The sequence below is a fragment of the Mobula birostris genome, chromosome 25, assembly GCF_030028105.1.
Source record: "Mobula birostris isolate sMobBir1 chromosome 25, sMobBir1.hap1, whole genome shotgun sequence".
NCBI classification, from domain to species: Eukaryota; Metazoa; Chordata; class Chondrichthyes; order Myliobatiformes; family Myliobatidae; genus Mobula; species Mobula birostris.
Genome location: NC_092394.1, coordinates 5,484,707 through 5,498,260, shown reverse-complemented (window position 1 = coordinate 5,498,260; position 13,554 = coordinate 5,484,707). Strand labels below are relative to the sequence as shown.

The following is a 13,554-nucleotide window of genomic DNA, read 5'->3' as shown; positions in this document are numbered from 1 at the left end:
AATTAGCTGAAGTTTCACAGAAATAATTAAAAAGGTACAAAAAAGACAAACTCTCATTTAACTGAGTAACACATTATATATTTAAATGAAATACAGAACAAATTATGACAGTACCAATAATACCCCAGTACTATAAAGTTGTGTATTAGTTCATAATAGTTATCGACGGAGGAGGAAATCAGAGGTCCATGAGCCAATCTTCATCAGAGGACCAGAGGTGAAGAAGGTCAGAAAAATAAAATTCCTCACTGTTATCATTTCAGGGAATCTGTCCTGAACCCAGCACATAAATGCCATTATGAAGAAAGCACAGCAACACCTCTATTTCCTTAGAAGTTTGTGAAGAGTTGGCATAACATCTAAAACTTTGTCAAACTTCTATAGATGTTTGGTGGAGAGTATATTGACTGGTTGCATCATAGCCTGATATGGAAACACCAATGTCCTTGAATAGAAAAGCCTACAAAAAGTAGTGGATACAGCTTAGTCCATCACAGGCAAAGCCTACCCACCACTGAGCATATCTACACAGTGCGCTGTCACAGGAAAGCAACACGCAGGATCATGTAGGGTCCCCACCGCACAGGCCATGCCCTCTTCTCACTGCTGCCATCAGGAAGAAGGTACAGGAGCCTCAGGACCGACACCACCACATTCAGGAACAATTATTACCCCTCAACCATCAGACTCCAAAACCAGAGCGAGTAACTTCATTCAACTTTCACTTGCCCCATCACTGAACTGTTCCAACAACCTCTGGACTCACTTTCAAGGACTCTTCATCTTATGTTCTCAATATTTATTGTGCTTTTTGTATTTGCAGTCTGTTGTCTTTTGCACATTGGTTGTTTGTCTGTCCTGTTGGATGTAGTCTTTCAATGATTCTATTGTGTTTGGTGGAATTACTGTGTATGCCTGCAATTAAACAAACCTCAGGGTTGTATATGGAGAGGATGAACTTTGATAATAAATTTACTTTAAACTTCGAATTCATCCAGTTTATGCTGCTGCATTCCTTTATTCGACTGTAAATGAACAAAATCAGCACAGATACCTCGAGTAATTTTTTCAACTCGTGTCAAATCTTTTTGTGGCAGCTTGACAAGGGTCTGAAATGGTTTAAAGTCAAAATTAAAAACAAAATTATCAAAAAATCACTGCTTTTAGAATCGGCATCCATGATAATGAACAGATAACATAACACAAGCATACACAACTGGTGCTATTTAAAAACTGTCACAGTGTAGGGTCTAATGGTCACACAAGTGCACCCAAATGATGTTAATTAGAAACTGTTCAGCAACAGTCTCCTGCCCCGATTAAGAGGCATAGTGTCCCAAATAGATGAAGGGAATCCTGGCTAACTTTTCCATTGGTTTTTGTTTTTTAAGAGTTGTCCCAAATAAATGGCTGACCGTATTAACCAGAATCCAATGCATAACCTCCAGACCAGTGCACAGTACATTATAAGCTGTGGATATAAACACAAGAAATAGAAGCAGGACTAGCCCATCTAGCCCTTCAAACAAGCTCTGCCAATCATCACGAGCATGGGTGATCTTCTTTCCTAGTGATATGTTCCAGCACTATCCCCATATCCTTTGATTCATTTACTATCTAGCAATCTACTGATCCCTGTCTTGGACAACATCACATTCTTTACCACATCATATTCCATCTGCCATGTCCTTTCCCTTTTATTCAACAGCTATATCCTGCTGGAGCCATGTTATATTCCTATATCTCACATAACACCTAGTTTAGTTCTGTCATTAAACCTGGCCAACATTTACTGTGCATCCTTCATTCACCATGAATCTCTGCACCATTTCAGAGAGAAATATAGAAAAATAGAAACATAGAAAACCTACAGCACAATACAGGTCCTTCGGCCCACAAAGCTGTGCTAAACATGTACTTATTTTAGAAATTATCTAGGGTTACCCATAGTCCTCTATTTTTCAAACCTCCATGTACCTATCCAGGAGTCTCTTAAATTGTATCCGCCTCCATCACAGTCGCCAGCAGCCCATTCTAAGCACTCACCATTTTCTGCGTAAAAAACTTACCCCTGACATCCCACCTGTATCTATTTCCAAGCAACTTAAAACTGTGTTAGCCATTTCAGCCCTGGGAAAAAGCCTCTGACTATCTACACAATCAATGCTTCTCATCATGTTATACATCTCTATCAGATCATTTCTCATCCTCCACTGCTCCAAGAGAAAAGGCCAAGTTCACCAACCTCTTCTCATAAGGCATGCTTCCCAATCCAGGCAACATCCTTGTAAATCTCCTCTGCACCCTTTCTATAGTTTCCACATCCTTCTTGTAGTGAGGTGATGAGAGCTGAGCACAGTACTCCAAGTGGGGTCTGACCAGGGTCCTATATAGCTGTAACATTACCTCTCAGCTCTTGAACTCAATCCCACAGTTGATGAAGGCCAATACACCGTATGCCTTCTTAACCACACAGTCAATCTGCGCAGCAGCTTTGAGTGTCCTATGGACTCGGACCTCAAGATCCCTCTAATCCTCTACACTGCCATAATACTATATTTTGCCATCATATTTGACTGACCAAAATGAACCACCTCACACTTAGCTGGGTTGAACTCCATCTGCCACTTCTCAGCCCAGTTTTGTATCCTATCAATATTCACACTATCCACAACACCCCCAATCTTTGTGTCATCAGCAAATTTACTAACCTATCCCTCCACTTCCTCATCCAGGTCATTTATAAAAATCACAAAGAGAAGGGGTCCCAGGACAGAACACTGAGGTATGCCACTGGTCACTGACCTCCATGCAGAATATGACCCGTCTACAACCACTCTTTGCCTTCTGTGGGCAAGCTAATTCTGGATCCACAAAGCAAGGTCCCCTTGGATCCCATCCCTCCTTACTTTCTCAATAAGCCTTGTATGGGGTGCCTTATCAAATACCTTGCTGAAATCCATATACACTACATCTACTGCTCTACCTTCATCAATGTGATTAGCCACATCCTCAAAAAATTCAATCAGGCTCATAAGGCATGACCTGCCTTTGACAAAGCCATGCTGACTATTCCTAATAATATTATGCCTCTCCAAATGTTCATAAATCCTGCCTCTCAGGATCTTCTCCATCAACTTACCAACCACTGAAGTAAGACTCACTGGTCTATAGTTTCCAGGACTATCTCTACTCCCTTTCTTGAATAAGGGAACAACATATGCAACCCTCCAATCCTCCAGAACCTATCCCGTCCCTATTGATGATGCAAAGATCGTTGCCAGAGGCTCAGCTATCTCCTACCTCAGTAGCCTGGGGTATATATCTCACCCGGTCTCGGTGACTTATCCAACGTGATGCTTTCCAAAAGCTCCAGCACATCCTCTTTCTTAATGCCTATATGCTCAAGCTCTTCAGTCCGCTGTAAGTCATCCCTACAATCGCCATGGTCCTTTTCCGTAGTGAATACTGAAGCAAAGTATTCATTAAGTACCTCCGCTACCTCCTCCAGTTCCATACACACTTTCCCACTGTCACACTTGATAGGTCTTATTCTCTTACGTCTTATCCTCTTGCTCTTCTCATACTTGTAGAATGCATTGAGGTTTCCCTTAATCCTGTCTGCCAAGGCCTTCTCATGGCCCCTTCTGGCTCTCCTAATTTCATTCTTAAGCTCCTTCCAGCTAGCTTTATAACTTTGTAGATCCCTATCATTACCTAGTGTTTTGAACCTTTCGTAAGATTTTCTTTTCTTCTCGACTAGATTTGCAACAGCCTTTGTACACCATGGTTCCTGTACCCTGCCATCTTTTCCTTGTCTCATTGGAACATACTTACGCAGAACGCCACACAAATATCCCCTGAACATTTGCTGTATTTCTGCAGTACATTCCCCTGAGAACATCTGCTTCCAATTTATACTTCCAAGTTCCTGCCTGATAGCATTATATTTCCCCTTACTCCAATTAAAAGTTTTCCTAACTTGTCTGCTCCTATCACTCTCCAATGCTATGGTAAAGAAGATAGAACTGTGATTACTGTCTCCAAAATGCTCTCCCACTGAGAGACGTGACATCTGACCAGGTTCATTTTCCAATACAGGATCAAGTATAGCCTCTCCTCTTGTAGGCTTATCTGCATATTGTGTCAAGAAACCTTCCTGAACACACCTAACAAACTCCACCCCATCTAAAACTCTTGCCCTAGGGAGATGCTAATCAATATTGGGGAAATTAAAATCTCCCATCATGACAACCCTGTTATTATTGCACCATTCCAGAATCTGTCTCCCTATCTGCTCCTCGATATCTCTGTTACTATTGGATGGTCTATAAAAAACACCCAGTAGAGTTATTCACCCTTTCCTGTTTCTAATTTCCACCCACAGAGTCTCAGTAGACAACCCCTCCAAGATTTCCTCCTTTTCTGCAGCCGTGACACTCTGATCAGCAGTGCCACGCCCCCACCTCTTTTGCCCCCCTCTCTGTCCTTTCTGAAACATCTGAAGCCTGGCACTCGAAGTAGCCTTTCCTGTCAAAACACTTTGGTGGGTCTGGAGATGCAAAGAAACCAAACCATGTTAATTTGTTTCTCAAAAGAACATTAGTGAACTATGTGGGTTTCATTATCAGCAGTATTCATAATTGCTTTTTATTCTATATTTATTAACTTATTTGATAATTACATTCCCCAGTTACCATGGTGGGAATAAAACTCATATATCTAGGTTCAGGCTTTGGATGCTAGTCCAACCATAGAAGCTTACTGCTAATAAACCAGCTGTATTTGACACACTTACATCAAAACATACAGTGAATTGCATCGTTTGCACCAAATCAAAGATTGTGCTGGGGGCAGCCCACAAGTGTTGCCGTCCTTCCATAGCAAGCCCACAACTCACTAACTCTAACCCATGTGTCTTTGGAATGTGGGAAGAAACTCACACGGTCACGGGGAGAATATACACACTCTTTACAGTCAGCAGTGGGATTTGAACCCCAGCTTCACAGCTATTGCTGTAAAGCATTACCCTAACCACGATGCTATCGTGTTGCACCCTTAAAGCATCAAAAGGACAGGGAAAAGAGTCTTGGCCCGAAACATCAACTGTCCTCTTTTCCATAGATGCTGCCTGGCCTGCTGAGTTTCTGCAGCATTTTGTGTATGTTGCAAAGGACAGGGAGATAGGGTGAGAATGTTAGTGAAGTGAGCACACAGGCCCCTTCCATCACAGTTCAACATAACAGCAATATCCAGGCTGAGCTCATAAGGAAGGCAGCCAATGGAGAAGCTTCCATTATGATTCTCTAACTCATTCAACTGGAAAACAAAAGTACAATTCCTATTCCATCCTTGGCTCTTTACAACATAGTTGGTACTGACAGAATTATACCTTACAGTTAACATCCCAGACTCCACCATCACCATTCCTGGGTGTGTACCGTCTCACCGGCAGGACAGGCCTAGCAGAGGTGGTGGCACAGTGGATTACAGTAGAGAGGGAGTTGCCCTGGCAACTCTCAACATCAACTCTGGACCCCATGAAGTCTCATGGCACCAGGTTAATCATGGGCAAGGAAACCTCCTGCTGATTACCATGTACTGTCCCTCCTCAGCTGATGAATCAGTACTTCTCCAGTCTATCACCAAGCCTGGCTCAGTAGTACTACCACAGACCGAGCTGGCCGGGTCCTACTGGACACAGCTACTAGGCTGGGACTACAGCAGGTGGTGAGGAAACCAACAAGAAGGAAAAACACACTTGACCTCATTCTCACCAACCTGCCTGCCGTGGAAGCATCTGTCTATGACAGCATTGGTAGAAGTGACCACCACACAGTATTTGTGGAGACTAAATCCCATCTCCACAATGAAGAAATCCTCCACCATGTTGTGTGGCACTACCAGCATACTAAATGGGATAGTGCAAACAGATCTAGCAGCCCAAGAATGGGCATCTATGAGGCACTGTGAACCATCAGCAGTAGCAGAATTGTACTCAACTACAATCTGTAACCTCATAACCCAGCATATCCCCCACTCTAACATTACCATCAGACCAGGGGATCAACCCTGGTTCAATGAAGAGTGGCGAGAACAACAGCAGACATACCTCAGTAGGAGGCGTAACCCTGGTGAAGTCACAATACAGGCCTACTTGCACGCCAAACACCACAAGCAGCAAGTAACAGACAGACCTAAGTGGTCCCACAACCAATGGATCGGATCTTTATACTTTATTGTCGCCAAACAATTGATACTAGAACATACAATCACCGCAGCGATATTTGATCCTGCGCTTCGCGCTCCCTGGAGTACAAATCGATAGTAAATATTAAAAAATTTAAATTATAAATCATAAGTAGAAAATAGAAAAGGGAAAGTAAGGTAGTGCAAAAAAAACCGAGAGGCAGGTCCGGATGTTTGGAGGGTACGGCCCAGATCCGGGTCAGGATCCGTTCACAGTCGGAAAGAAGCTGTTCCCAAATCTGGCCTAAGATCTGAGCTCTGCAGTCCTGCCACATCCAGCCATGAATGGCGGTGGACAATCAAACAACCCACTGGAGAAGGAGATTCCACAAATATCCCCATCCTCACTGATGGAGGAGCCTAGCAGACCTGTGTAAAAGATAAGGCTGAGGCATTTGCAACAATCTTCAGTCAGAAGTGCCGATCCAGCTCAGCCTCCTCCAGAAGGCCCCAGCATCCCAGATGTCAGTATGTAGCCAATCCAATTCATTCCACATGATATCAGGAAATGGCTGAAAGCACTGGATACTGTGAAGACTATAGGCCCAGACAAAATCCCACAATAGTCCTGAAGTTTGTGCTCTAGAACTTGCCACACCACTAGCTAAGCTGTTCCAGTACAGCTACACACCGGCATCTACCCGGCAATGTGGAAAATTGCCTAGGTATGTCCCGTACACAAGAAACAGAACAAGACCTACCCAGCCAACTACCGCCTTATCAGCTTACTCTCAATCATCAGCAAAGTAATGGAAGGAATCATCAACAATGCCATATGCAGCACCTACTTGGCAATAACCTGCTTACGGATGCCCAGTTTGGGTTCCGTCAAGGCCACTCAGCTCCTGACCTCATCACCTCCTTGGTCCAAACATGGACCAAAGAGCTAAATACCAGAGGTGAGGTGAGAGTGATAACCCTCGACATCAAGGCAGTATTTGACTGAGCACTAGCTAAAATGGAATCAATGGGAATTAGAGGGAAAACCCTCCGCTGGTTGGAATCATACCTGACACAAAGGAAGATGGTTGTGGTGGTTAGAGGTCAATCACCTCATCCTCAGGACATCACTGCAGGAGTTCCTCAGGGAAGTGTCCTAGGACCAACCATCTTCAGCTGCTTTACCTGTTAAAAGGTCAAAAGTGGGGATGTTCCCAGGATCATAGGGGGCTATGGGAGATTGTGATCATTCCTCCATGTTTTGACAGTCAAAACATGCATAGAAGGCATTGAGCACGTTTGGAAACTAAGCCCTATTGCTGCCTATGTCATTTGATTTTACTTTATAAGAGCATTCAAGCTTTGCCACAACTGTCAAGCATCCTTCATTGATTCAAGTTTAGTCTGGAAATCAAATCAAATCAAATCAAGTTTAATTATCATTCAAACCATACACAGATACAGCTGAACGAGACAGAATTCCTCTAGGGCCAAAGTGCAAAACGTGCAAAAATAACGAGTAACATTCAAAATGGCGAATAACACAATTCAAAATTATTAGTGAGTAAAAAAGCATATTCACTCAAAAAAAACACACATTGCACACACAAATCTCTTGCTACTAGCACACAATTTATTTGCATTGTGATGGACTTTAGGTCTTGAGGGAGCTGGGAAGCCGGGGAGCTCAGGAACCGCCACCCACAGCTGCTGCTGAGTCCTGAGTCAGGACTAAGTTAGTGTGCATATAAATTTGTGGAGTGTGAAATAAATACACTTTGAGAAGTATCAATCCATTAAGTTTAATTCATTAATAGCATCCGTCAACAGAATAGAAATACTGCGGATTCAGCAGCAGCCGCAGATGGCAGTTCCTGAGCTCCCCCACTCCCACGGGTCCTAAAGTCCATCCACACGACGCGCAAATTGTTTGTGCAATTCCTTTGTGCGCTAGTAACAAAAGCCTTGGAGGGAACATTGTCCAAGAGCTTGAGCGACAATGTCTGGCAATGCAGCATGTAGATGCATGCAATCCGGCATTTCATTCCACCACTCGAACACGGGAGGGCAGCACCAATAGGAGAGGCCAGGCACCAGCCAAACATGGCCACCATGCTGTAAAGCTCTCATGTCTTCTCACCTGGTCTGCAGTAGCAGACAAGCCCAAGGTTTGTGGCCTAGTCCTCTCTACAACCGAAGCTACACAGCTCCCATGTCATCTGTCCCCTCCACCAGACAAGGGTAACAGGCCTGCAGCAACTTACATTATCACTGCCAAACAGAGTCTTGTGATTGCAAGTGAAATGTCCAAGACAATCTCCCAAGGTTATACTGCACTAACTCTGATGGTTCCAAGTAGCGGGCAGCACAGTCTGTAACCAGGTCAGCTCCTCCGATATCCTGACTGCCTCCTTCTCCAACATCCCAGCTGACCCCTTCGACATCTCGGCTGGCTCCTTCTCCAACATCCCAGCCGACCCCTTCAACATCTCGGCTGGCTCCTTCTCCAACATCCCAGCCCACCCCTTCAACACCTTGGCCAGCTCCACCACTGACAACAGTCCAGTTACTCCGATTAACGAGCAGCTCACTAATGGCGTAGCCCTGCAGTACTCAAAGTTCTTGGAGTAGAATTGTCCTTGGATTGTAAAAAAAACAAATTTTACAAAGAAAAATTTGGAACTGCCACCTTGCCTGTGAGATGGCTTTCAAGGAGATCATACCTGGACCTCGTGTACCTTTCTTGATCACCAGACTTGAATGCCTCTGATCTGGCCCTCAGCAGACTGCGAATCTCATGGTTCATCCAGGGTTCTGGTAGTGGAAGACTCTGAATGATTTTGTGAGGACACACTCATCCACAATTGTTTTTATAAAGTGTGTGACAACCATGATGTATTCATTCAGATCCACAGATGAATCTTTGAACATGGATCAATCCACTGACTCGAAGCGATCCCATAGCTGCTCCTCTGCTTCCCATAACCACCTCTTTGTTGTCCTCATCTCTGCAGCCTTGCTCTTTAGCTTCTGCCTGTGCAGGTAGGAGGAGGACAGCCAAGCTATCAGATTTACCAAAATGTGGTCTGGGCATGGAACAGTAGGCGATCCTTATCTTAGTGTAACAGTGGTCTAGTGTGTGGGACTTCTGGTGCTATAGGTTATATGCTGATAGTAATTGAGCAGGGATTTCTTCAAATAAGCCTGGTTGAAGTCTCCAACGATGATTTGAAATGCATTGGGATGGACTGTTTCTTGTTTGGAGGCGGCATCGTGCGGTACCTCAAGCGCTTGATTATAGTGAGCCACTGGTGGCATGGTCTTAAGATATCCATTTTTTCCACTTACATCTCTCTCAAGTGTAAGCATTAATAAATGTTTGTGATTTTTCTTCCCGAATATTCATAAGCAAAACAATAATTCCACCCTCTGTCTGGTTCTGTGGTAGAAATCGGTCATGAAACAGACTGGTTTCTGAAATGGAAGGTATTACATATAAAGGAAGTCTGAAGAGGCTAAGCCTGCAATCCTTTGCATTAGAAAGATGAAGTGACCTCAGAGAAACAGACAAATTTTTAGAGCAAAACTGGGTAGGTATAAATAGACACATGAGAGACTGCAAATGCTGGAAATCTGGAGTAAAAAACAAAATTCTGGAGGAAATCAGCAGGTCAGGTGGTATCTATGGAAGAAAATTAACAGTCAATGTTTCAGGCTTGAAACATCAAGTGTTCATCCTCCATAGATGCTGCCTGACCTGCTGAGTTCTTCTAGCTTTTTGCGCTCATGGACTATTTGTCCCTCTCCCAACACGGAGGAGACCATGTAGCATCCATACCAGGCACACCAGACTCAAAGACAGTTACTTTCCCCAAGCAGTAAGTCTGACCAACACCTCCACCCACTAACCCACCCCTCCACGACAACTACTTTATCATTACCCGTCAGTCGCCTTACATACACTCCTGTGCCTAGCACCACTTTATTGACATACAATCAATCAATGTATGTAAGTGCGACAGCCAACCAATCAGAACAAGTTGGAACAATATAAATATGAAAACTCAACAGAAACAAACTCAATTACATACTGACGTTGTCACTTCGACTGGTGACAAAAGGTTTGCGACCTAACCTCCAGGCTCAGTGAGCAACCCTACAAACAAGCTATTATACGTATGTATTTACATTCAGACCCCGTATAGCGCTGATTCGTTACAACAAGGTTATTCGAATCTTTATTGAAATTTTTAAAAATGACAAAAATTCATTCTAAACAACACTTAAAACTTCTCATGAGCAGCTGCAATTAAGAGTAAACATTCAATCAGCCAGTGAGAGCACTTTACATACACTCTGAGCCACTCACAGCCAATCACGTATTAGTTCACACTCTGCCTCCCCGCGTGTGTAAATGTTCTTGCTCCCTCACCAATTTATTCCATTTTTTTCAGCCGTAATGTCTGGAAAACGGCCTGCAACTTCCAGTGAGGGTAGTACATCTAAGATGTCTAGGAAAAACATTAGCATGAACGTGAAACTCCTAGGATTTCAGGCAGAACCGGTCACCCAAAACATCGTTGAACTGGCCAATGAAGCGGAATTAGAGGATGTTAATGATGGCGATGCTAATGAGTTACTGCATTCTCATGGTGAGCCTTAATAAGAAAGAGCTTTGCGAATTGGCAGAGCAAGTATCCTGGGTGACTCTGAGGACTTGGATGGAGAAGAAGAGACTCCAGCAAGAAACCTCACCATAACGTTCCTCATGATCACACAAATCATGGGCCAGTTCATTGATAATGACCCTGACTGGGAATGAAGCAATAAGGCAAAGAGAGATGTTCTTGATATGATTTCCTGCTGCAGAGAACTGCTCCATGAGAGGAAATTTTTAAAAAGGCAGTCAAATCTCAACGCCTACTTGAAGAAGAAGCCAAAATTAAGGGAGGACCCACAGCCTGGTCCCCAGTGGCTCTGAGATGTGACCACCACCCACTTCCCTCCATTGCTGCTGTGATACTTTGCTGCTCCACTGATGTACAGGTTAGACCTATTTGCATATATATTATTCCACAAATTACTGTCTATACATAAAATATATCACGTATCTCGAGTTTAATCTTTTTAAATCAGGCACATGTCTATTTACGCAATGTCATAATTACCCCACATAGCACTGACTTACATAGCGCTCTATCTCCAAGGAATGCATCCGCGGGGTTAAGAGGGGTCTGAGTGTATATTTATTGTTTTTTTCATTATTGTGTTTTTTTTTAACCTTTGGTGGGGTTTTTTTTGAGCTGCTTCGGATCCAGAGTAACAATGATTTCATTCTCCTTTACACTTGCGTACTGGAAATGACATTAAACAATCTTGAATTTTAAGCAATCTTGAAGAGAATAGTACTCCAGGCTGGAAAGACCAGAGAAAAGGCATCATGGTCACAGGATACAAGGCAGACCTTTCAGGACTGAGGTGAGGAGAAACCTTGAGACACAAGAGACTGCATAAAGTGATATCTCTTGACTCAAAGGGTGGAGTAAACTTTTCAGATGCTCTACCTAGGAAGGCCATGGAGTGTCATTTATTAACTGTATTCAGAATTGACAGTGGGGCTGAACAGTCTACTGCTATTTCATATGACCAGGTAAGTGTTTATGCATTATTAGAGGCATTTTAGTGCAACTCAAAAATTCTATAAAATATTAGTCTTGTGGTTCTTCACAATACCTGTCCTTCCCCAACAGTTTCAGTATCGATGATTGTGACAACCCCAGGGATGTGTGGGCTGCGTCGAGAGGCACTGTGTGTGGAAACCTCATCCTCAAGAGTCCCTGAGGGTAAACTGCCAGCCAGTCGACCCACTGCTTCCCCAAACATGGTGAGTCCTGTCTTGAATGTCTGTATCAGATTTAAAAAGAAAGAAGAAAGAAAACAATCAAAGCCAGCATCAACATCCCCACTTCAGACACTGATAACACAACAGAGTCCAGCCAGAACACATGCGGATCAATGGGAAACTGTTTTGATTAGTGCTAAAAAGTTTAACAGCAGTGATTAGACAACACATTAGAGCTGATCAATTAGTAGCCAAGTGTTTGCTTAAATTATTAATGATTTGACAATATGCACATGTTCTCTTAGTCGGCTGTTACGAAGTGACTTCCACGGACCAACACCAACAGGCGCCACTCTGTATTGACGATAGTACAGAGTCAGGAAGCCTGATTAACCTTTTAAATGCCGCATCAGCTGCTCCCTCCATTAACGGTAATGGTGTTGCTCTCACGTAAGCTGTTAGGACTCATTTAGAAGCTATCGAGTAACAGGGGAATACAGAAACAGGCTTCACCACAGCAATTAACTACCCTAGGGTTAAATCATCCTAAGGCAGATGGAAGCAGCCAAGACTCTAATTAGATAGTGATAAGACTAAAGGGTTTTATGAAATTTTGGACAATACAAAAGTCAGAAGGTCACAGTAATTGCATGTTTTCCAGTTTAGGTGTGAACCATTACTCAGATTTGGAGTCACTGTCTTCTGTAAAGTGAATGCCAACTATGACATATAATCATAATTAACTTCAATTAGTTTCTTCGAAGACAAAACCACATTTCTTTTTTGCCAACATGGAAAAGCACCAAGATAGTTGGCTGATTGGCACCAAGAAAAATAAATTAGTTAATGAATATGTAGCAATGTCTTTTGGAACTTGAAGATCATATAATCTTTATTCCAGGTCAAATGTATTTATTAATTTGAAGAGGTCAGACCATCTACACTACTTTGGCGATTTACTTCCAGGACATTCAAAAAAGCATTTACTTAGTAACACACACAAAAAGTTGAGAAACTTCGCAGGTCAGGCAGCAATTGTGGAAATGTATAAACCATTGGCGTTTTGTGCCAATGCACTTCTTCAGGACTAAATTACTTAAGCATACACTTGAGTAATATTATGAAGACTAAAGGCAAACCAGCTAACCAAAGGGCAAGTTAATTTCATGAATTTGTCAATATGTTCCAGGTACTTCTACAGTACACGAGCAAATGTATCACCTTCAAACAATGAAGTAAACACAGCACAGATCTCACTTTCACCTGGATACAGGACAGAGTGAGGTAGACAGCAGTCTTCAATTGTTATGTATTATTTTTATATCTTATTGATAATCAGAGAAAAACTCTAGGGTAAAACAAATGTCCTTCCAGGTACATGTGTACTCTAAAGGTTGGTGTTTAAAACTGGGTATTTTTAGGAAGAGTTACAATGACGTGGATTAAATCTAGTAGAATACTGCCGTTCATACACCAACACTGTTGCCTCTAAGCTGCGCAGGTATATGACCGCATAGTAACTG

General features: G+C 42.9%; 1 protein-coding gene across 3 annotated transcripts in view; it reads right to left on the bottom strand.

The window, feature by feature from the left end:
* Positions 1-13,554, bottom strand: part of bcas3 (BCAS3 microtubule associated cell migration factor) — a 975,956-nt gene that overhangs the window by 760,761 nt on the left and 201,641 nt on the right. For all 3 annotated transcript variants that reach the window (XM_072243678.1, XM_072243680.1, XM_072243679.1), the window contains exon 12: positions 11,923-12,093. In XM_072243678.1, coding sequence (XP_072099779.1) covers positions 11,923-12,093 — 171 coding nt within the window. The remainder of the gene's footprint in view (positions 1-11,922; positions 12,094-13,554) is intronic.